General features: G+C 36.7%; 2 protein-coding genes across 2 annotated transcripts in view; one reads left to right on the top strand and one right to left on the bottom strand.

Annotated features, from left to right (window-relative positions):
* Positions 1-24,642, top strand: part of GFRA1 (GDNF family receptor alpha 1) — a 263,680-nt gene that overhangs the window by 71,848 nt on the left and 167,190 nt on the right. The gene's annotated exons all lie outside the window — the stretch shown is intronic.
* Positions 184-22,730, bottom strand: CCDC172 (coiled-coil domain containing 172). Its single transcript, XM_072040235.1, has 8 exons — positions 22,042-22,730; positions 21,734-21,819; positions 18,598-18,714; positions 16,940-17,105; positions 14,818-14,919; positions 13,762-13,864; positions 1,217-1,304; positions 184-374 (listed from the first exon to the last, which is right to left on the bottom strand). The coding sequence occupies exons 1-8, from the start codon at positions 22,118-22,120 to the stop codon at positions 342-344; spliced, it is 774 nt and encodes a 257-aa protein (XP_071896336.1). The 5' UTR covers positions 22,121-22,730; the 3' UTR covers positions 184-341.

Below are 24,642 nucleotides of genomic sequence, written 5' to 3'. Positions count from 1 at the left end.
TTAAAAGGAAAGTGTTCATTCTAAAAAACAGTACGTAGAAAACAAAGCTTGTGTTATAGGAACTTGGCTGTGCGTGTAGGAGACTGTGTTGTCCATTCATGGGCAACAACGAAGAAACTAAATATGGATAGCTGTTGAACTTGAGGAGGATAAAACACACACAAAAAAGCCCCACACTTTTAAATGAATAAAATTTGATTTTAATGTAAATTAAAGGCAGATACAAACTGTGGTTTAACCAAACAGCACCAAAAGGCATGCTGACAGAGCCTGCGTAAAACTGTTTTAAAACTCTCAAAGATTAGCTTCTGTGACACTTCATATGATACACCACATATTATTCACTTGTCTGAAGACTTTTTTTGTGATAGCTTCTGGAAAACAGAAATAATTGAATTACAGAAAATCCAGTCAAATAAGTTCACTGTGTTCTATACAGAGAAGCCTTTAAACATTATGCTGTTTTGTTTCTGAAGTTTGACAAGCATAATAAAATTAATGGCTGAAGTAAAAGAAAGTTATATTCCTCCAAAAGAAATTTAAAAATCATTATGACAGTCAGTAATGCAAATTTTCCATGACTGATATTCTGCTATTGATGACAGTAGCAGCTGCATCTTCATGCAGCTCAATCAGGGGCTCTGAAATGAACCTTTAAAAACCCTTAATTTCCAAAAATGGGACTTCAAAATGTTTTTTCTCTTTGTATTATTTCACAGACTGACAATCAAGAAATTTGAAGTTAAGATTGACATTTAGAGGAAAACACACTTTATTTTTTTTTTTGTGAAGAACTTGTGAGTGGACCAAATACTTCCATAAAGGATGCTATTATAGCCCTATTTCTAATATTCCCATCTTTCATTTAACTGACAGCTGGAATTAAAGATTAAATTATCTCCTAAATGCCTACTCTTTTTGCAGCTTTCAAGAAATTAATGATTAGTGCTAGTCTCCCAAATAGGTCTTGTGCTAAAAATGTATCTTTAAATTCTTTTCTGTGCTTCTTTTTTTTCCATGAGAAATGATATTCCTGGACATTTGGAAATAATAGGGTAAAACAAATGAGAATTGAGTGCACCTGCAATGCAAGGATGTTTGGCTGTGTACGTAGTATGAAAAACCTGCTTATCTAAAACCACTGTTAATGATCTTAAATTACACATTTAGAACTAAGATTATCAAACACTTAAAATATGTAGGGAAAATGGCATACCATTTGCAGAATTTCAATTTCTGTTCGGAGAGTCTCGTAGATACTTTCCCAATCATCATCTCTGTAATTTTCCAATTCTTTCTTAAGCCTATGTTCAAAAACAAAAAATAAATCAGGGAACGGCTGTTTGGATTACGTTGTTCAGCTTTGGACCCAGTCATCAAGTTGACTTATGTGAGAGAACCCTCATTGATCCATTTGCATGATCAGGACTTAAGTTTGCTAGTTTTGTAGTTGGCAGTCAGTATGCCACTCTCACGCAGTATAACTGGATTTCATCCATCACTGCCAGTTGTGGTGGCAACGTGAGGAACCTCGAAAAATGTCAGTTTGGGTTTTTACACAGTATATCTCGACTAACAGTGCTTCATTAGACAGATTTCTAGACTATGCTGTTATAAACCATGAAAGATTTATGGCCTCATTAGTCATCATTTTCCTTATTTAAACATGTGAGTTTGAGTGTTGATAGTTGGGAAATACCATATGGTCCTGTTCTTACTTTACTTGGGCATCCACTCGGAGCTGCTGGCGAGGACAAAGTATCGGATTAGACGGGGCCTCTGCCTGACCGCACGGGGCAGTTCTCGTGCAGCCCTCGCTCCGTGCCCCTCTGCAGGCTCCTTGGCTGTTGCTGCTGTTCTCTCCCCAATGCTCCAGCCCTTCCTGACTGCTTTCCTAATAGTCTCAGAAAGGAATTCTCTAACTTCTCTACAGTGAGGACTACTTTTAATATAGGGATTATTCCCATTCAAGAGAGGATTGGGTTTTCCCCGTTCTTTCAAGTTTATATGATAGCCCCTATGGCTTCTGTCTCTTGCAGGCATAAAGCAGTTTTTACAAATAGCTCCTGATTTTGCCATCAGTATGGAAACAATTAATAAAACCAAATGTTTTTATTCTCAATTGCTGCAGCTACTGAGTCACTGCAACTCTACTCCAAATATTTTCATAGAATGAAAAGAGACAGGGGGATTACCTAATGCTGTCTACAAACAATGCTCACAAATCCAGTGTTTTTAAAACCAGAAAATATAGTTTATTTTTTGGGGAAAAAGTCCTTTATAGAAAAAGATATTCCAAGGGGAATATCAGTGTTCAGGAAATACTCGAGTCATTGGTCCTGCCTAAATTTTAGGCCTAGAGGCCTAAATTTTGCACAACACTGACTATATTGGTTTAGATTAATGCTCTGTAGGCCAGGAGAAATTTTCATTGAGAGAAGCTCAGTTCAAGGTCTAAGATCAGGTTCTGATCTTGGTTAAGTTCATTGCCTTCCCTCCTCATTTTTTCTCTGTGTTCTCCGCTACTGTGATTTTAGAACCCTAATTTAAGACAAACACACTCACACACAGACACACTAAAAAAAAAAAAAAAAGCCCTGCTTTACTGAATTTACTTTAACAGGCTGACTTTTTTTTTTTTTTTAATCTCTGAGAAAACGTTCTCTCATTGTATTCCACATTGGAACATTGATGCATAGCCTGTTTGCAGCTTGTCAGCTAAGAATGATACCCATCCATGTTTAGGTGTACGCTAAGGACAAAACAATGAGAAAATAACCAATAACAGTTGCTAATTTGTGTCTTGGGGTTGTGAATTAATTACTATCGATGATGTGCTTCTGTGAAGTTTTGCATATGGATTTTTAAATTTTATATAAAATATTTTATAGAGCTTTTAAATGTGATGAAAGGACAACTCCTTATATAGTATCAGGTAGTGGTGATAGAAGTCATTTATTCAAATGTGGTGTTTAATTTTTACATTAATCAATTGATTTTGCTTTCAGGTCTTCCTTCTTTCTTATTTAGAAGCTAGATAATTAAAGTATGTGCCAGGAATATTATACTCACAAAACAAGGGCTGTCTGTTAGGCTGCAGTCTACACAATTAATGCGCTGGAGATGCCTGACTCACTGAATAAATGATGAAGTTTTACCAGAAGGAATGTGAGACAATGGAACTATTCAAAATAATGCTTAACCTGGAAGCAGATTTAGCTTTTTTATTTTACACTTAAGATAAACAGGATACTCATATTCATCTTTTCACTATCGAATCAAATGTGCAAACCAATTATTCATGGAACTATACTGTCTAGATGTAGGGCAGGTTATCTGCCACCTTTGGAAATGGAAAGAGACGTGCCTTTTGCCAGAACAAGGATTAATATGACAATTATACCCTCCTTACAACTATGATAAAAAGCAAATCTGTTTAAAAAACAAAACAACAACAAAAACTGAAAAGATAAATTATTTTTTTCGTCTTCCACATCCTTTGTTTTTATTTTTAGCACTTTGATCTTCTAAGGGCAATCAAAGGTATCTTTAAAAAAAAAGTTCATTACACTGGACTGACGCTGTATTAGTAAGTTACAGAATCACAGGGAATGGGCTGTAATGACTAAGTGGGCTGGAAATGCCATGTTTGTGGAAGGAGGTTTGCAAAACCTTCTTCAAGATAAGGCTATGTTTTATTACTGGTATTTAAATCAAGTAGGTGGGACAAAAGCATCAGATTTTTTTTTCAGACGCTAGCTTGCCCAAAACTACTCAACCATCAGTGGCTTGTTTTACATTACTCTCAAATGCTAGAACTGACAAAGAGATGAAGATGGAGATCACTGAAGATGATCGATTTTGCAGCTTTGAAATGAGCACATCTATTAAACATCATTGGTGTTTGTGGCTGATATGCACTCTACTTGAATTTTAGCTGTATATGCAGAAGGTAAATTGGAAAAATAATAGTGAAATCAATAGTTGTTGGTATTATGAATTGAACCGTGATGAAAAAAATATTATTGTCGGACAGATTCCTCTGAAAGTCATCTGCAGGCTCGTATTACTGAACCAAGACTTAGTAGCCAAAACTTGCACTCTAAGAAAATGATTTTTGTGTAAAGAGGTCTCAAAGCAGAAATAGTTTTGTGAATATGCATTTTAGAGGTCTTTTTTGTCTAAGTGGAAGACAGATCCAACCTGGTAATTGTTGGGGTTGCAAAAGGAGCAGACTCTTTTTTGCTTATGTTTCAATGAGACAATAACAATATTTTTTTCCTTGTTCTTCTTGCCTCTGACTTGTGTATGATCATTATTCTATTTTTTAACCATATGTACGAGGGAAAACATTAGGGTATTATAAGCAGAATTGCTTGATTCTGGTATACAGGGAATAGAATTTATGACACAAAACTGAAAGTTCCCTAACTTCCAGAGTATCTATGTTGATTTTCCTGAACTTTACCAGCAAGGACAGGAGAAACATTTATCAAGGTTTTTAAGACTTTAAATAAACTGAAGAAAAGAATAAAAGACTAGTTTACTGTCTCAAGGAAAAGCAGAGCTAATGCATTGGGGCCATTCAGTCTCAGTTCAGGTCTGGGACTAAATTAGGATTCTAAAGTGAGTGAAGGATTTTGCTGGGAATCTATGATTAGCTACTAAACAGAAAATACTATTGATACAGCTGAAGAAGTCAATGAATTTCATAGTATTATCAATTGATCAAAGAAAGGAGTACGTGCTCAGTGGAGCAGAAATAGTAATAATAAATACTAGCACGAAGATTAAACTAACAAAAGCAAACCATATACTAGGCTATGTAACAACTGGAACTATGTAATGTAAATAAAAATAAATGGAATAACGTTAAAGAAAAAATAGGGGAGAGATTCCAAATGAAGCATTACAAATAAAGTTGCCACACAGTATTCCAACTGAGGTTGCCTTGACCTCAGTTATGCTGAGTCAGCGATGTTACAACTCATGTGGTTTTTGTGGGAAATAACTCTTGCTTTTATTTTTTCCACAGCTATATTTTCTTTCATTGTTTATAGTTATCTTCTGATAACATAGCATGCTAAGGCCCCACTCCTTTGCTTCCGGATATCTAGTAGTGAAGTCCTTAGTACAAGTACTTAATATATAATATTATATATTAATATATATAATTACATTTCTCCTCCTGTATATAATTATCTTCCTTCTCTCTTTTATTTACTTCATTCTGCAAGGACTAGAGTTCTTCATGCTATTTTCTTAAAATCAATTTCTATTCCATAGTTATTATTTTAAAAATTGGACAAAATCAGCTGTGACTGCAGTTACCTTCTTCCAGCTCTTTTTATTTATTTATTTTTTCAGCCCTATTACTGTTATTTCTATCAGTCATTTCCTTACTCAAAATTTTTAACGTGTCTTCTCCAGTTTAACTAATAGTTTCCCACATGGAATACTTCACACAAATACTTCACATGCACCTAGATGGATGATACTGCATTTCCTTTGTATAACCAATCAGTTGTCCTATCAGAGAAAGATATCATTATTCAGATTTAATCTACTTCTTTTAAATCCATACTGAAATTTATAATTGAAACTTTTTTTTAAACATAATTCAAAATATAATAGTTCCACAGGTACTTCTGTTAAAAAGAAAGCTTGAAAAAATCAATTAGACGATTTTCATTAAAAAACTCATTTTGAACCATATATTACTCCAGAGATTGATATTTCCTGGATATAAAATTTAACATAAAATTAAATTGAAAATTTATTTTCAAAAACACCAGAACCTTGGCCTTACACAGTCCACTGTTAGCACAAAACATTTGTTCAGCAATAATGAGCGTATTTCTTGTAAGATTTAGATGAAAGAAAACATCACTTTTTCCTTCCTAATTTTGGCAATGAAGTTTCTCTTTCTGTATTCCAAAGTTTAAGAAGTAATCCTATATCTCTTGGAATTATGTAATATGCAATGCCTTGAACTATTTTTACAAAGTGAGCTGCCCATGCATTTCCCTTTGCTACTGTGATTATGAAGTAGAACAGAAATTCAGGTTTTGAAGAAAAAAAAAAATCCTTAGTCTACCTTTTAGAATAGTGTGAAAAATATACATTTTAGGTAGAAACTGTCTGCTCTTAGTCTTTATAAACTTCAATTAATATTATTTCTAGACTGCTTTTCATAAGACAATGCACAAATCGAAAATCATGAAACAAGATAATTAATACGGAAAGTAATTATAGTAAATATAATAGTTAAATGCCATAGTTAGGAATTTGATGGTATTAGTGAAAGGCTCTGCTTGTTTCTGTATTGTTCCATTTAAGTGATGCTACTTGCCACCAGCCTGGGAAATGTGACTCAAGAGAGCTGTTGCCAAAGTTCTCTCAAATTTCTGTGTGGGGTTGGCATTAGCAAAGTAGATGATGACTTTTTTTTTTATTTTAATTGCACATCTTTTCCGAAAAATCCCTCTTTTCTTAAAGGTATCTCTGTATTATGCATCCAGATATGAGACTTGTGACTGTCAGGGAGCACATGTTGAGGAATAGGATAAAGTGTCTTGAAGAGAGAGCAAGCAAGAAAAATTTGTATGTGTTTGTTTTTTGGGTATATTACTTTGTTTATAGCATTTTACAACTGAAAATATTCAGTGATACTGAAGCAAAAGCACTTTTAGTTCATGTCAGTAAGAAAGCACTTTATGCTGTCAAGACCTGCAGGAAGGATGCTGACAAGCATGAAGAATTTAGCTTTTAAGACTAACAATCAAGATGGCATCATCAACAAAAATCTCAAAAGTTGTCTGAGTGGAAATTATGCAACTAAAATGTATTTCAATTCTAAATTAAAAATACATAAAGCAAAAAAAAAAAAAAAAAGGCTTTAATTACATTTTTGTTTTCACAGGTATTGAGGGAATTCAGGATGTTATAAATTTGAATATTTATTTCTTTTAATGGCTTAAAATGGGCTTAAAGTCTCTTATTTTCCAAGTCTTTTTTTCCTCTCATTAGCTTTCCAGAATTTTACTAGTTACTAAAATGGAACAGTAAGCAAAATAACAGTTTCAGTGTTTTAAATTCTCTTTTAGTGCTCAGTAACATTTTAGTATTTTATGAAAAAAGTTTCAGAAAGAGTGGAAAACTTTAAGGAATACACTCATTAATTTCAATTCAATAATAAATTAAGCAAAATCAGAATGTAGTTCAGCATAAGAAAAAAAAACTAACACCGAAGATTGCACTAAAAAACTTCTAAATGCTGTATGAAATCACCGCTTTTAGTGAAAAATAAAAAAAAAATCTCTTAAAAAATAAAAAATAAAGACACTGAATAACTCTTTTACCACTGAACATTCAAGCCTGTATATACAGCAGTCAGTATATCCCACGTATGTGCTTGGAATGTAACTGGAAATCAAAGGTTTGGTGTATCTTTTTATATGCAAAATGCAGTGTACTTTATACCTTATCTTGAATTTGTAGTCATTGTAGTCTGTCAAGAAGGAAGCTAGAGAGTCAACACTGTAGAGTTGTAAAATTTTGCAAAATTTTTTGAGCAGGTTGAGATCAAAAATAAATCAATAAATATAAAAGCAGCTATCAAACTATTGAAGCATGTGGAACATTCCTAGTTGTGATGGGGATGATTAACTTGGGCACAGAAAATAGTTTTTTCATCTACTCTATGTGATAACTTTAAACAAGGACTGTATGATTGAAATTATGAAAGTTCAGGAGTTAGTGATAGGCAGAGTATAGCAGCGAGTCATGGAATGTGGTTTCTGCCATTGGTAGTACTGCTGGCAGCAGTTCTCCCTAGCTAACAAGAAGCTAGGGCACTCCCTGATCTCAAAGAACTTCACTGACCTGAACATTCAGGATGCTGGTAGACTAGACTCTTTTAACTTAGCTGGAATGGCTCAGTGAGTCCTGCCTTAATTGTTACTACCAAATTTTGGCATGAGGGCTATTGCTGGCACAGGTTACAATCATTACTGGTCATATGACTCCTCCCAGTGTATTTCAGCGTGAAATAAGATCATGCTGTTAGTGTTTTGTCAGAAAACATTCCTTCTAGGGAAGGGCTCGAGAGGCAAGCACAGAATTGAAGATCTATTAAAATGCTGGATTTTGCAAGTGTGCCTTTTAGTACTGCTATATCTCATAAAAATAAAATAAACCATAATATATTTTTCTCTAATTTTTGGAGAAGTACATACTCAAAATAAATTAAATTTTCTTTAGTCCTTATCCATAACTATATCTGTACTCAACATTCAAAGTTCGGTTAGCTTTTTCCAGTGTCTTATGTGTATTAGAACAACCTTGTAAATGCAATAGCAGTAGCTGGTGGAATTAACAGTGTGCGCTTCTCACGACCTTTTGTAATTCTTTGATGGATTTGGGAGAAATTTTATGAAACTGCAGATATGGTATAGGGCATATTTCTCAGATCAAAGATAAATTGCTGTAATTTGAATTAGCTGGCTACACTCTTCAGGTGAAATGCAATTTACTTTAAGATATATACTTAATTGTAATGAAGATTCTTGCCTTGCCAGCTACTTTTGATATTGATTTTTAAGCTGGGACTAGGTATGTGATCCAATAACAGACTTAGAGGGTGGCCTGGGAGCTACATATATCAGGTTATTGATGCTGACTGTCTCTCATGTTTGTTCTAAGGAAGCATTAAACACGTTGGTATTTTTGCCATTTAAAAAATGTTGTGGCTTCCTACATCATAAAAAAGACAGAATCAAATTTTGTTCTTTATAGAAAAAGTATGAATTTTTGATCCACAGTGCTTGTGTTCTGTCAAAATATTCCTCTCTGTATAATGTATACTAAATATGATTTTCAGTAAAAACTAAAACTATATTCCTGCAATAGATTCTCTATGGGGGAAGGAGGACTTGGGGGAAACAGAAGGTGTGGGGGAGAAGCCTTCATTAAAAGCCTTCTTTAGAAAATCTGGTCTTCTTGATGGCCTCCTTGTAAGTATTGTAGGGCAGTTAGGTCCTCCCAGAAGGACTATATATACTGTATTATTTGTAACATACTTTAAATTACCTTTCATTTTCTTAATTCAATAGCCCAGATGAAGTCATTAATAGGTTTAAAAAAAAACACAGTAAGAGGTGTACAAGGATAAAAAGGTGTGGGATATGGGATACTTCTAAACAGCACAGTGCTGTGACATAGAGAAGTAGATAAATGAGGATTGCCTGCGTAGCAAGCAACAGAAAAGCAGAATCTATTAGTGCTGACAGAAGTGCAATGACATAGCTCTGCTGCTTCTGGCAGCTGAGTTAACTTGTTCAAAGCTTTCTTTCTCTATCAAGCACATATATATGAGATCAAAGGCCAGAGCAAGATAAATTAGGATTTAGACAAATCTGTCATAAATTATGTCCAGTATCTGAAATGCAAACATATAAACAAACTTCAGTATAGTTACACCATAATGAGTGTTTGCATTTCATGACAGTAGTAACAGTAGCAGTAGCACTTTATATTTTGCACTACAGTCAATTATCAAATAATGTAAGTTAATCCTGACCACAAAATTAGGCACTTCATGAAGTAAAAGATCTCATCATCCTTCTTGCTTTAGCTGTAAATGACACTTGCTGTTTTTCTAGTTATTAAAATTCAGCATATTTTATCCCCTGTTTTGTCTTCAACCTAGGTAAAAAATTGTAGTTCCATGGAGCTGTGATTTAATTTTACTAGGTAAAAAGACAGACATGTATGGGCTTGAATGACTTGCCTGGGATCTCACAGTGAATCAGTGGCAGAGCTGGGGATTTAAAGTATTGCTGCTTGCTACTTCTGTAACTTACACACAGGAAACCTGTTACAGAAAACTAATTATGACAATTTGAATATTAAGTGGCATTATGGCAGTAAACTAATACATGGGAAGTGTATTATTTAGAAGAAAGCTGACAACCTCATGTATCACAAAACCTAATATATTATGGTGGAATGAATAATGTAAAGTAGTGCATTATTATGGCCTATCTTACAACTGCAACAGAATTGCAACTGTTATTATTATTTACACTGTCCTATATGTATATGTTGAATGCAAAATTTTTGCTACTGTATGCAGAATTGTAAGCTAATTAATTTTTACGTTGAGGGAATTTTGGCTATGTCTCAGAGCCGTGTAAGAGGTTGTAGAGAGTTAGTAATAGGGCCGATATATCATTTTTCTTTCAGAAACCGGTATTCAGCAAAAAAAATTGGTCTTTAACAAATCATCTTTCAGAAAAATGCCCAGAGTTCCCTGCTAAAAATTTTATTTCTTCATTGAACGATTTCTGAAAAATATACTATGTTTATTTTAGTCAAGAACAAATAAACGTATAGGAGAAAAGGGTGATGTTACAAAAGTTCTGTTTTCCCTAATAATTTCTGTTAGAGAATAATTTGGACCAGTTCTTTTAAGAGGAATTTGCATTGTCTATTAAATATTTTTAAACACCCATAGGCACTTTCACATGGAGCACCATGAAATTAGAAAAAGAGTTACTTTTGTGATGGGGGGCTTTTGGCATTAAACTTTTTTTTTCTTTTTCTTTTTTTTTTGTTAAAGTCCATTACATGCTTTTGTGTATGGTGAAAATGTAAATGTCACACTTCAGCAAGCTGACAACAAATGAGTCATGACTACTCACTTCCTGGGGAGCAATATTGACTATTAAGGGAGACTGTGCAAGGTCTTATGTCTTGTTTAAATCTTCAAGATTTCATAGAATCATAGAATATCCTGAGTTGGAAGGGACCCTTAAGGATCATCAAGTCCAACTCTTGACACCGCACAGGTCTACCCAAAAGTTCAGACCATGTGACTAAGCGCACAGTCCAATCTCTTCTTAAATTCAGTCAGGCTCGGTGCAGTGACCACTTCCCTGGGGAGCCTGTTCCAGTGTGCAACCACTCTCTCTGTGAAGAACTTCCTCCTGATGTCAAGCCTAAACTTCCCCTGCTTCAGCTTAACCCCGTTCCCGCGGGTCCTGTCGCTAGTGTTAATGGAGAAAAGGTCTCCTGCCTCTCGACACCCCCTTACGAGGAAGTTGTAGACTGCGATGAGGTCTCCCCTCAGCCTCCTCTTCTCCAGGCTGAACAGGCCCAGTGCCCTCAGCCGTTCCTCGTACGTCTTCCCCTCCAGGCCTTTCACCATCTTCGTAGCCCTCCTCTGGACACTCTCCAACAGTTTCATGTCCTTTTTATACTGTGGTGCCCAGAACTGCACACAGTACTCGAGGTGAGGCCGCACCAGCGCAGAGTAGAGCGGGACAATCACCTCCCTCGACCTACTAGCGATGCCGTGCTTGATGCACCCCAGGATACGGTTGGCCCTCCTGGCTGCCAGGGCACACTGCTGGCTCATATTGAACTTGCTGTCTACCACGACCCCCAGATCCCTCTCTTCTAGGCTGCTCTCCAGCGTCTCATCGCCCAGTCTGTACGTGCAGCCAGGGTTTCCCCGTCCCAGGTGCAGGACCCGGCACTTGCTCTTATTGAACTTCATGCGGTTGGCGATCGCCCAGCTCTCCAACCTATCCAGATCCCTCTGCAAGGCCTTTCCACCCTCATTCGAGTCCACAACTCCTCCAAGTTTGGTGTCATCGGCAAACTTGCTCAAAATACCTTCTATTCCTACATCCAGATCGTTTATAAAAATATTGAAAAGTACCAGCCCTAAAATGGAGCCTTGAAGGACCCCACTAGTGACCGCCCGCCAGCCTGACGCAGCGCCATTCACCATAACCCTTTGGGCCCTGCCCGTTAGCCAATTGCTCACCCATCGTATGATGTTTTTATTTAGCTGTATGGTGGACATTTTGTCCAGTAGGATCCTATGGGAAACCGTGTCAAAAGCCTTGCTGAAGTCCAAATAAATCACATCAGCTGGTTTCCCTTGGTCCACCATACGGGTGATCTTATCATAAAAGGAAATCAGGTTAGTTAGGCAGGACCTACCCTTCACAAACCCATGCTGGCTGGGACCAATGACTGCTTTGTCCCCCAGGTGCGCCTCAATAAGTTCGAGAACCATCTTCTCCATGATTTTACCAGGCACTGACGTGAGACTGACAGGCCTGTAATTGCTAGGGTCTTCTTTCTGACCCTTCTTGAAAATCGGCACAACATTTGCCAGCTTCCAGTCTACCGGGACCTCTCCAGATTCCCAGGATCATTGAAAAATAATTGAGAGAGGTTCCGCGATGACGTCCGCCAGCTCCTTCAGCACCCGGGGATGAATCCCATCCGGACCCATGGACTTGTAGGGATCCAGGTGGAGTAGCAAATCCCGCACACGTTCAGGGTCGGTTGGGAGTTTGTCATCCCCACTGTCCCGGTCCTCCAGCTCAGGGCACCCTGGGTCCCGAAGCCCATCATCGGCATTGAAGACAGAGGCAAAGAAGGCGTTAAGCGTCTCTGCTTTGCCTATGTCATCGTCTGTGAGAAGACCTTCCCTATCAAGGAGCGGCCCTATGTATTCTTTAGTTCTCCTTTTTCCATTCACATATCTAAAAAAACCCTTTTTATTTTCTCTCACAGACACAGCCAGCTTCAACTCTAGGTGTGCTTTAGCCACATGAATTTTCTTCCTACAAACACGAACAGCATCCCTGTATTCTTTCCATGTCACCCGGCCCTCCTTCCAGTAGCGAAACACTCTTTGTTTCCGCCTAATCTCCATAAGAATGTTCCTGGTCAGCCACGCCGGCCTCCTGCCGCGCCTGCCTGACTTGCGGTATTTAGGAACTGCCTGATCTTGTGCTTCTAGGAGGCATCGCTTAAAGAGTGACCAGCACTGGTGGACATCAAGGCCTTCAAGAGCAGCTTCCCAGGGGACCTTGCTGACTAGTTCCCCGAGCAGCCTGAAGTCCGCCTTCCTCATATCTAGGGATGAGGTTTTGGTGGCACTTTTCCTTCTGTCACCGTAAATTTTGAACTCAACCACTTCATGGTCGCTATGACCGAGGCGGCCACCAATCACCACATCTCCCACCAGACCCTCTCTGTTTTCCAGCAACAGGTCAAGGAGGGCGCCTTTCCTAGTTGGCTCCGTTAGCACCTGCACCAAGAAGTTATCATCTAGGTGCTTCATGAACCTCCTGGACTTACTCGTGTCAGCCGTGTGGCACTCCCAGTTAACGTCTGGCAAGTTGAAGTCCCCCATAAGGACAAGGGGAGAAATAACCGGGGACCTTTCGCGTGTGAGGCGAATTTTGTTGTAAACTAGCTTAATTAGAAGTCAAACTAGAACTGATGGCAGGGACAGCAGAAAAAAATAAATCTGCATTAAGTTCAGTGCAAAGCACACCTGATCTAAAGAGGTTTTTGTGGCCCATCCAGTCCATCATCATTCAGGCAATCAGTACATACAGCATGATAGGTAGTTCCTCAGTATTCTCTGTACCACCACCACTATTTTTACAAAGACTGAAGAAACCTACCACCCATGGAGCAGGCTTTTGCCCACCCTTCAAGTATGCCTGTGACTTCCTTGCAAATGCTTTCAGTTTTTAGATCATTGCAGCATGTATGTAAGGGTGAAAGGCTGTAATAAACAAGGGGAATTTGTGTTCTGTAATAAACACAATTGGTTCTTCTGATTTCCAATGAATTGTACAGGAATATACAAAAAATAGTCATTACTACTGGAACTGGAACTACAGACCTAAAATTATATTTAAGAATCTACTAACATGAGACTCTTACCTTAAACATTCAGGATCGGTCTGAGGTTTTTCAGTGACTTGGACTTTCTCAGTTTCTAAATGTTTTGTTGTTCCTTCAGCCTCCTTGATTAATTTCTCAAGGTCTAAACATACATTTATGACATCGTTATTGTTTTATTAATCATGCATATTCAATGACAGTCTGCATTTTCTAAATTTATATTTTTATTTTTATTTTCTGTGAAACTGTAGGATAAAGGCACCCGAATAATGAACATGTATTATTTTACTGTTGTAATTGGTACATACACTACAATCTTTTAGAAAAATTTGTTCACTTTCCCAAACAATCTGTGGCCATATTTATAGCCTGTCCTTCCTAGCTCATTTACTGTGACATGTTATTTATACATTTGCAAAAAAAGGAAATTAAACCATTTTTAGATTTTTTTTTAACCCAAATTTCAAAATAATTCCTATTGCCTGTCATCACCTATGAAATGGAACCTTTGCTGGTTCTCTCTGAATAGTTGTTTCTTTTACTGGGGTTCTTGTGTATTTGACACCTTCTTGCCAGCCTTGTGTGTGGATCTCTTTTTTTATGCATTGCCTTTAATACACAAACGTCAGTAAAAAATAACAGCTGAGTTTAGAACTCAGAGACAGTTTTGGCTTGGTCCTCTATCAGTCCAAGCCATGTTGCGTAAACATTTGAATTTTAGTAACATTCTTTAATTACAGGTGAATGGCTTTTAAACAACACTTAGGTTGTTTTTAAGTTCACTTTGAAACATGTAACTCTCCATTTAAGTATTTGTCTTACTAGCAAAAGTAGAATTTTCTTTTTCATAATTATAGGTTATGATTCTGCAAAACTGTATGCCTCACTATCAGTGGCATTCAATATAAATCTTAATGAAATCCATAATACTTGTTACAAACATATTTTAAAAAGATGTATTACACAATATAAACTATAAAAAATCTTATTTCTATGACTTCTTTTTGCTGAGAAAAATAACTTGACAGAAAGGATTCTTCAGAACCATTTGTCAAGACAGAAATAATTACCACAACAAGTGATTATCAAGAGCACCTTTGAGTTCACTTTGGAGAGTAAATAATTCCTGCTTTAATTCATTCTTCTGCAGCTGGAGAGCATTTAACTGAGCACTTTTATGTTCCATTGACTCCATTTCTAAAATTAAAAATATATATTTTAATTTAAAATGCATTGCAGTTTTAGTCTTCATAATATAAACTTAAATACTCTTTACTACTTCTACTCATCTTTATCTATTGAAAAAGAACCTTAAATACAACCAACATCAGTTGTATTTAACCCAGTTCACAGGAAATATGTTATATAATGTATTCCTCATTGTGAAATGTTTTTTAATGTTCTTAAGATGTTTACATATTTTGTTGACTGGGCATAAAAATAATTGCAAATCTTTTGCTTTAGAGTTACTTCAGCTATAAAGGAAGATGACTTATTGAATAGGTGGTAAATAAACACTTTTCAGCAGGACTAAAAGAAAAACACAACATATTTTGTTTAGTATTATGGGTGCTTGAACCAGAATGTTGACAGCATCTGGAATTAATTGTCATCCACCCCCCTCCCCACCCAACCAGATGTCCTCAAATAAATTGCTTGTTATTAGTTATTTTATCCTGTTCACTTTTAGCTGATAGTGTGCTCAGGGCTGCAGCAGTCAGAAAGCCAGACAAGATGTATCTTAAAATGTGCAATTTAAAAAGGATGTAATTGAGACAGCAGCTGAACCTAGAGAAGGAGGTTAGTCATCTTTCATGTTCTGCTGAGCTAGCCTACAAGAGACCATTTGACTGATCAGATTTGTCTGAATATTTAATTCTATCAAATAAATTAATCATTAAAAATAATAGGTGCCACCAAATACAGACTTTTTTTTCCTCCAGTTGTAGATCAGAATCAGAGACCTATCAAATACAGAAAGTATAACCAAATACAAACTCTGATAGACAGTTTTATTTCAGTAACTTTACATCAGAAGTTATGGACTACAAAGTGCTGACACTTGATGAATCATGAGACTGGATAACACTTTGAGGGGTCATCCGGAACCTTCTTCCTCCTGAAGGCTATAGCATCAGCTATACCTCTGTCACTTCTGACAGATGCTTGTAAAACCTGCTTTTAAAGACATTTGGTAATGGAGAATCTACGATTTCCTAAGGCAGATTGTTTCAATTGTTCACTCCTCTTATTTCTTTGAAAAATTTCTCAAACAGCCAGCAGACGCTCCCTTACTGTTGTTTAAGCTTGCTACTTTTTATTCAGTTCACTACAGGTATCAAGAATCACTTTCCTTTTTCCAGAACCCTTTAGACATTTTAAGACTGATACCCATCTTCCAGCAATCTTTTCCTCCATAGTTTAAATAGTTCAATTTCTTTCCTTTTTTTCCCCTACATCCTCCAAATCTCTGATCACTCACTGTTCCCATGTGGACTGTCTCCAGCGGGTCCACATGTTTTCTTGAAATGCAACATTCAAGACTAGCTACACAGTACTCCAGCTAAGAATTTAACTGCCCTAAATAAAGTGAAAGATTGTTTTGCATGTCTTAGAGGTCAGAATTATGTTTCTGTGTCTCAGTATGGTGTCGATATTCTGATGTCATTGACTTGTGTTTAGCTTGTGATCCATGATGACTCCAGTGTCCTTGCTGAAGGATTGTTTCTTGGTCTGACCCTCTGTTCTGGGAAATCTCATATACTGTATTTTAACTCAAAGAGAAACTCTGGATATAAAAGACCAGTCATACCAGATAACTCTGCACATAATTTTCTGAAACTAAGAAAATTTACAAAATTCAACCAAAGGTGACTACAATCATTGCAAACCTAACATAGTATGTTATGTATGGCAGCACCTCTCTGTGCTAGTTGACATTAGACATTAGACATTGCAACTTTTACAGATCTGCTTCTCCTTATGATTTTGGTCCTTATGCTTATGGTTTGAAATGACTGAAGAGGTTGGAGAATAGAAAAGGCTTTAATAATCTTTGTGTAACATGGTATGTCAGACCACTCTCTTTCACTTTAGTGCTAAGAGGTAGTTCCAGACAGCAGGAGAATGTGATTGAAATTATTATTTTGCACACCTATATTTTATTGATTTGTATTCTCTGGTAATCCAAGATGAAATCATTTAATATAGGACTTACCATTTTTTAACAGAGCTGCCTCATTCTCTAAATCATTTATTTCAGTCTTGGCTCTTTTTTTAATCTGAAGATCTCTATTACTTGTTAGTCCATATTCATTGTTAAACTCTGTTATTTCCCTAGCAAAATTATCTTCCTCTTCAGTCATTTTTCTCTTCGCATCTGTCTGAAAAAAAGAAAGGGAAAACCGAATATTCAGATGAAAAAAATAAAGTATTTGTTAAGCTAAGCAGAGGGAAACGTACTTATCATTTATCCTTAAACTTTACACATGCTATGTATTTATTTTCCTGACTTATGAGAACATGAAAATGGTCTACAGCTCAATCATTTTGTCTGCTGTTGTATTTTTTTTTCCTGACAAAGTGGAGGTTATATTCTTCATAGAAAAACATTTTTAAAATCACCAGATTGCGTTATAGACTTGTGTCAGCAGTTTTTGAGTTCAACTCATTATTGAAATTCGTAGCAAGTTCTGTTTAAAGTCAGTAGCATACTACGGCTATTCTTCTTCAGATTGTTATTAAATTAATTAAAGGTGTTGTCTATTCCTGTGCAGAAGGCAGACTCGCTTTATAACCATTGATACCTACTATGAAAGCTAGTAGGCAGCTAGTAGGCAGACACTTTCATTTTCTGGGGAAAAAGAAAAAATCTAAAGGCAAGGGTAATAATAAATTCCTCAAAAAAATCTTAATGGACTAAATTAAAAGGAATAACCTTATATACAGGAAGAAAGAAAGAAAGAATCTATATATCAAACCTGACTGATTGCAATTAAATAAATTTCACACTTCTTCGGAGGACAGTAATTTTTTTGCCTTTTAACTGAATAATCTTACTATGATATTTGTGATGATATTTATATTATTTCTATTTATTTTTTTTTCCCCCTCTATTTAAGATAGGGAATACTTTGGATGCTGAAGTAGTATTACTTAATTAAAATGATTATTTGCTTAAGGGTTTAGTGGTGATAATGCTGATTCATAATGAATATTGAAAATTCAGCTCTGTTGATTTGAAGTGCAAATACATACGCAGAGAAGAGTACTCATGCATGGATTTACTTCGTATCTAAAGACTCAGGGATCCACAATGAAGAAAGAGGAAAGAAATATTCAGGTTAGCATGACAGTAAATTAAAAAGCTTACTGTCTATATGCTGCAAGTAACTACCCTTTAAGAAGTAGCTACGTGTTTGTGGCCTCAAAGAGATTGTGCGGATTGTCGTGATTCCTAAAACATTCTATTGGCCTCCCTCAGATTTTCCTTTGATACTTCTCAATCTGCTTTATTGTGGTTGAGGAAGTCCAAACTAAGGTGTGATTTTCCTACTTTTACAAAGTAGTTCATATGTCAGAATTGGAATTCAGTCATATCAGAAATAAGAAACTGAAGTTAAGAACGCTAAATCAGCTTTGTCGATAAAAGGCAGCACACGTTACCTTTGATCATTAAGCTGAGAACTAAATTTAAAATTCAAAGTGGGAATTTAGTCATGTTTACATTTTTATGTATGCTAGAGTCAAAAATAATAATAATAACATTGGATTATTCAGATTTATAACATTAATTCTTCCATACTTTCAAATTTAAAGCTGAATACACTCATACAGTACAAACAAGCTGTTTGAATGCTGAAGCTGGAAACATACAAAGTTTTTATGAAGAATGCTTTTTTGATTAGTAAGTTCAGTTTTCTGTTTCTCTAAGCTGTCTTCATGTTTCTTCAGGATTTCTAAGAAGAACATTTTTTCAGACAGATGCTGAACCTTCCAAGAGAAAACAAAGTTATGAAATAAGGTTATTGTTTTATTATTTCATATACTTTCATATTGGAAATAAGGATCTAGGCCCAGTTAAAACACAGCTGGCGTAGCTGCTGGACTAGAAAAAGCATAGCAGCTCTCTTCCCCCCCCCCCCCCCCAGTAATCTTTCATTATACCACTGAGCTTTGGAAAAATATCCTCTCTTTAAAAAACAGATTTGGTTCTGGCCTTTCTATCTAAAATAATATTTTTTTAAGTTTATCCAGGTTAGGCAAAACATTCTCAGGTTAAAAATAGGAAAAATCACATAGATCACATAGAATCTTTTACTCAACCTTAGTACAGTGTCCTCCATCTTGTTGCATCTCATAGCAAAGCAGAAAATAACATCATGAAAATAACATGGTCCAACATCATTGTTCTGATGGAAGTTACCTGAATGGCTGTATGTGTCATCACCTCTGCAATGCTAGTATTGCATAGGTGAAGGGGAAACAAAACTCACATTTTTTTTTCTTAGCTAAGGAAATATAATGGTAAGACTGTTGATAGTCTAAAGACAGTTTTGTCATAAGGTCCTCCCCACACCCACCACCTATACTTCTAGTTTGCATATAGCTTTAATTTTAGTTTTATTAATTTTAAATGTCAATTTATCTGATAGAAGATACAAATAATATAGATGATTTGGAGAGGGTACAGATGAAGTGCCTCTGTTATCAAAAGGAGGATGATAATGGAATCAAATGTCCTAAGACTAGCACGAGACAATCAGAAAGGAAAGGACCAGACTTTTTCCTCATCCCTAATACGTTTGGCATGATAAGCGTCAAGGAGGTGCTTGCCTTAGCAATATTTATTTTGCATCTTAATTCAAAGAGAGTAAATGATCTTATAGCACTGTAATTATATTATTGAACATAACTAACTGCAGTGTAGTTTCTCCATCTGTAAGATGCCTACTTAATCTATATATTAGCAATAGATTTTTTTGAAGAAATCATTCAGCCATGCAAGGCAAAATGCTATAATTCAGGTTGTAATTACATGCTACCTGATTTTACAGAACAGGGGAAATAAATAGCATTTCCTGGGAACCTTTGGTTGACCACAGGCAGTCTCTGTGAAATAGTTGTCAAAACACTTTTAAATTCAGCCTCATCTGCTTGCTCAGGCATAAGCTCTTGTGCATGCACATGCTTGGATATCTATGCTTATAAAGCACAGTTATTTGTTGTGGGACAAATTGAACAGCGTTAACTGAACAGCAATGCTTAATGTTATTTGAATTACGTAAACTATTCTAGACATACATAAACTTAATTCCTGTACTGAAAAATAAATTACTTTAAATAATTTAAATATCCCTATAATCTTTGAACCAAAATAGGGTCTGATTGAAATGCATTTTTCCATTCCACTTACTTTCTGTATCACGTCCTATATATAAATGAATCAATGTCAGAATAAACAAGCAAGTAAAATATACTTTTGTGGACACCAGTTAGAATATTATTAATCCTGATGGGTAAAGCACTTAAGATTTAATTAGGAATAATTCTTCAGCTCTTCCCATTAGCCATTTACAATAATAGCTGTGCTCCTGGGACATTCTATACCTACCGCGGAAACCTTGATTGTAAATCACAATGCATCAATAACAAATTAGTACTATAAACATAAACTAGTGATGTTCATAAATAAATGTAGGAGGAAGACTACAAAGGACTTTATCTAACAAACAACACCCAGCCATCTGTGATAAATTTAAATAAATTTAAATAGTAAATAAATTACTATTTAAAAGTTATTTTGGGCTCTGAGATTGTTGCATGCATAAATGCAAACATGTGACTAACTGCTTGCAAGATTTACAATTTATAACAGTAAATATTTGTATATTTGTTCAGTTTTCTTTTCCTGACCCCATCACAGTAATGTTGGTATTCACTATACATAGCATATAGCCTTCAAAAAAAGACAGAAGAGCCTGTTTTTGGAAAGATGACAATCATGCCCAAAACATTTATTTTTGTATCTAGGTGAAGTAATTTCCCAAAGGTTCATGAAGCTGTTTATTTAAATGACAGGACACAAGAGTTTTAACTTCACAGGAGACTCCATAAGCTTTCTTGTCGTGCATACACATTCCACCAATGCAGATACTTAAGAGCACAAGGATGATATTTAGACTTCACTTTCAGGCACAAGCAAATGGATTTTTAAATCACTTGTACTGACAGGTATTAATGGTGAAGAAGTTCTGCAAAATTGAAAGTTTAAATCTAAATCTATGTCTTCCATTTGGATAAATGGAAAGCATAATAAAATCTTAAAAGCACCAAGAGATTTGGAAACTTTCCTGTCTTCAGTGTCCCTAGCAAAACTGTAAGGCCTGGTATAACTGTGAACCCAGGAATCCTTAGTATATGACTCAAGATCCTGTAAAGTAAACACAATGAATTTTTCCATATATTCTCTGTGAAATAAATAACAACTTTAAGGAGTGGCAGGGAACAAAATAGGAATGGTTTCCAGACCCCTGAATGAATGCATATGTTAAGAGAGCAAGTGCTGTTAACAACCTCCAAGAGTGTTCAGTCTGGGCTGCTCACACCCTGCCTCAACAGTTAATCTGCTCCCTGCCCAGCTTTTTTCCAGGGGAGCAGGCATGACTTCATGTGCTGTCTTCAGTGATTCCAGATATTTTGGAAGTATTATCTGGAAATGTGTCTAGCCTTGAGGTGAGAAAGTCCCTGAACACATCCAGAGGTCAGTCTGAAGGCTGGCATTTGTGAGAGAAAAGCCATAGACGTACCTTTGCCCACATGAAATACATACATTTTCTGGCAATGATCACTACAGAAACACGTGCTGTAACTTTTCTCAATGCTCTCTCACTCACTAGGTGAAGCATATGCCTTGAAAATGTTTATGAATCTATTTCTGAAAAGAATAGATCATATGCTTGTAAATATAATGTATTTCATTATAACGTGTACTATAAATATGCCTGCTTACCTTAGTTTCTAATGTTATTTTTGCCGTGCTCAGCTCTTCTTTCATTTGATTAATTTTCTCATGGCTTCGGTTTATGTCGAATTTAGCTGCAACACAACAAAAACCCGTAAGCACATGTGGTTACATAAACACATGCCACTGGCAAGCAGCAGCCAGGCTGGCTGCCTGCCAAGCTTTTGCCAACGCTCCCCTCATAATAGCGTGGTAGGACCACTCTGCTTTTCCTAGGATCCTCTGGAAAATGGAGAGGCCATTTAGCGTGGTCAGCGCAGCTTCTCTACCCACAAGATGTCAGCCATGGGGCTGACCTTGTTGGATGAGGCGCCTCTTTTCCCCCGCCTGCTTCTCTGTGAGCTGGATTTGCTGGAACAAAGCATCCAGGTTCATTTCTGACTTTTTCTTGCGGGCAAGTTTTCAGGTGTGTGAGGGCTCTCCAGGGCTCACTGCCTTGTGGAGGGCTGGTTGCTGAAAGCCAGGGATGTCCTGAGGGAAGCTGAGGATGGGCCAAGCCACAGCCCTTCCCTCACGGCTCAGCCCCAGGCCCTGCCAGGCCTCGTCTCTGCCCTCTGGCTTTGGCCTCCCTGGGGATGGCTCCTCCAAGGGTCTGGAAAGAAACTCCAGACCACGAAGAGAAGTCAGCTCCAAAGACAGGACCCAACCGTAGCAGAAGAAGCGATGAGGGGCTGTGGAAAGTGTGGGGGTGAGGGTGAACCCTGGGCAGAGGGAAACGTGAAGAGCTGGGTCGGGGAGAGCACAGCAAGTGCTGAGGGAGCCCAGGCAGGAAATGGGAAAAAGCAGGCACAGAAGCAACAAAGCAGGGGGCAGGACATAGGAGATATTTGGCTATTCTAAAGGCATCTGACTGGCTAAATCTTGTCAAACTTGAGTGCATTTGTGAAACGTTGATTCTGACCCAGGGTTTGGGGAGTTTTGATCAAACAGCTCTGACTTTATTTCTCTGGGGCCAAATGATTTATATTGTTCTTGTGTTGTTCAAAAGCTGGTTTGATTTTATTTTTTTCCTTCCCCCTTCCTTTTTTTTTTTTTTTTTTTTTTTTTTTTCCTGTGGAGTGTTCATCATCCATTTTTAATAATTTAGCTGTTCAGATTTATTTGTGTTTTGAAGATTGATGCCTAACCTTAGCAGTTAGGGAAGTAGGCTAAAATCTGCAATTGTCATACAATCCCCAAGAAGACAGTAAAGCTGACTACATCTAAATGAACTTTCCGTGATCAGGCTCAACTCAGCTGCGTCACTGTTAATGTGGCAGGACAGAGTTTCTATCCCAGCTGGGCTTTGTACATAAGGATCTGAGTCTAGCCTGTTATACAGGCTTTTGGAGCAGTCTTGCAGATGAGATTATTGTGCTACTTTTTGGTTTGTACATTACGTAATGGAATACCTGCAAATGTAAAAAGCTAGTTGAAAATATAATTCGTATTACAAGATTTGTTCCTATGTCTTGAAAAGAACTAACTGCATTCCCTACAGGGCGTACCTATGCAAAGTTGTCCTATTTGCTCTGAGGTAGAGAAAGCCTGGAGGAATTTAGCTCGATACCCTTCCAGCCTTTTCAACATTGAGAAAGATTAGGATTACTGACAATCTTGTTTTGTTTAAGAGTTTTCCTCAGAGGAGCTACTGTCAGAATAGACTGCAGCAGCAAAGTTCAGAAATTAGAAGATCCTTGACCACAAAAAGCAAAGCAATATACCTGTGAGTACAGATGCCTTGGTAGTGAAAAAGCTGTTCTTATTTTGTAGAATGAAACTGAGAATTCTGTAAAAATGTTATGTTATAGCATTTATTACTTAAAAAGCATCATGTTATAGCTGGTAGTATGCTATAAAATGGTGCTTTTAAAGAGAAGACATTGCTCTATGTAAGGAAGAAAATGTGAGTTCTGATGAAATTTAAAAACCTGAAACGAGCACATTATGTTGCAGGAAATGCAATTATTTTTTAAAATGGAGCAAAGTGCAACTGAAGGAGAAGAGTTCACAAAAGTGAATTTAGAAAATGTTTCAGAAGTGAAGCTTCCTACCCAAAGGCCAAAGCAAAAGCGGATGAGTCAAGCGGGAACATTTGGTGATTGAGACAGTGATTTGTTACACAGGTCTGATGAGTGAAAAAGTCATTTTACAAAATTCAAGAAAATGAACTGCTCTATCAGTGGATCAAGGAGAAAAGAAAATGAAAAGCATTCTTTGAAGTTTTTGAGACTTGACTGCTTTTGTGTTTCAAACTGAAAAAGCTGCTCTAGGCTGGGGTAGTGTTCAGTGTCACTTATTAAAGAAACGACTGTTTTTTTCGTGGAGGGTGCTTCAATGTCTCTAATTATGGGAAAGGAACTGCTCACCCTAGAAAGAAGAGTCTGGCTCCAACTATACTTCTCACTGTCTGAGAATGACCATTCAGCATGATTAACAGTTCTGTAAAAGATTCCTTCAGAGACTGAAAAAAATACAAAGTGGGATAAGTCTGAAATTAAGCTTGATAGCTTTTGACTCCTACAGATATGTGCTTGATTTTACATGTAAATAACTCATCAGTTCAGGATCATAGAAAGCAAACCATGCATGTGAAAAGTACAAGTGCTTTCAGAATCAGGATAAGGGCCATTACTTCAAAGGTGTGTAGTTACCTAGCTCTTGTGGAAATAGATGAGATGTTACGACCCCAAATGTTTCTAAATAAAAGTAAAATGTGAATTACTTTTACTTGACTCCCACTTCTGCAAAGTATAACATCTTTTATAAATTGCTAGCTGTTAGAAAGGTGACTTTAATTTTACTCTTCTGGTCATATCAGTATGTCCTAATCTTAATCTATATCTGTATCTTAATCACTGTGCTGTAATCAGGTCATGTCTTTCTAGTGTACTTCAAAATTCGTAATTGCCCTTTGT

Source organism: Anas platyrhynchos, chromosome 6 (genome assembly GCF_047663525.1).
Source record: "Anas platyrhynchos isolate ZD024472 breed Pekin duck chromosome 6, IASCAAS_PekinDuck_T2T, whole genome shotgun sequence".
NCBI classification, from domain to species: Eukaryota; Metazoa; Chordata; class Aves; order Anseriformes; family Anatidae; genus Anas; species Anas platyrhynchos.
The sequence above is the reverse complement of the archived record's forward strand: the minus strand, read 5'-3'. Positions and strand labels throughout refer to the sequence as shown.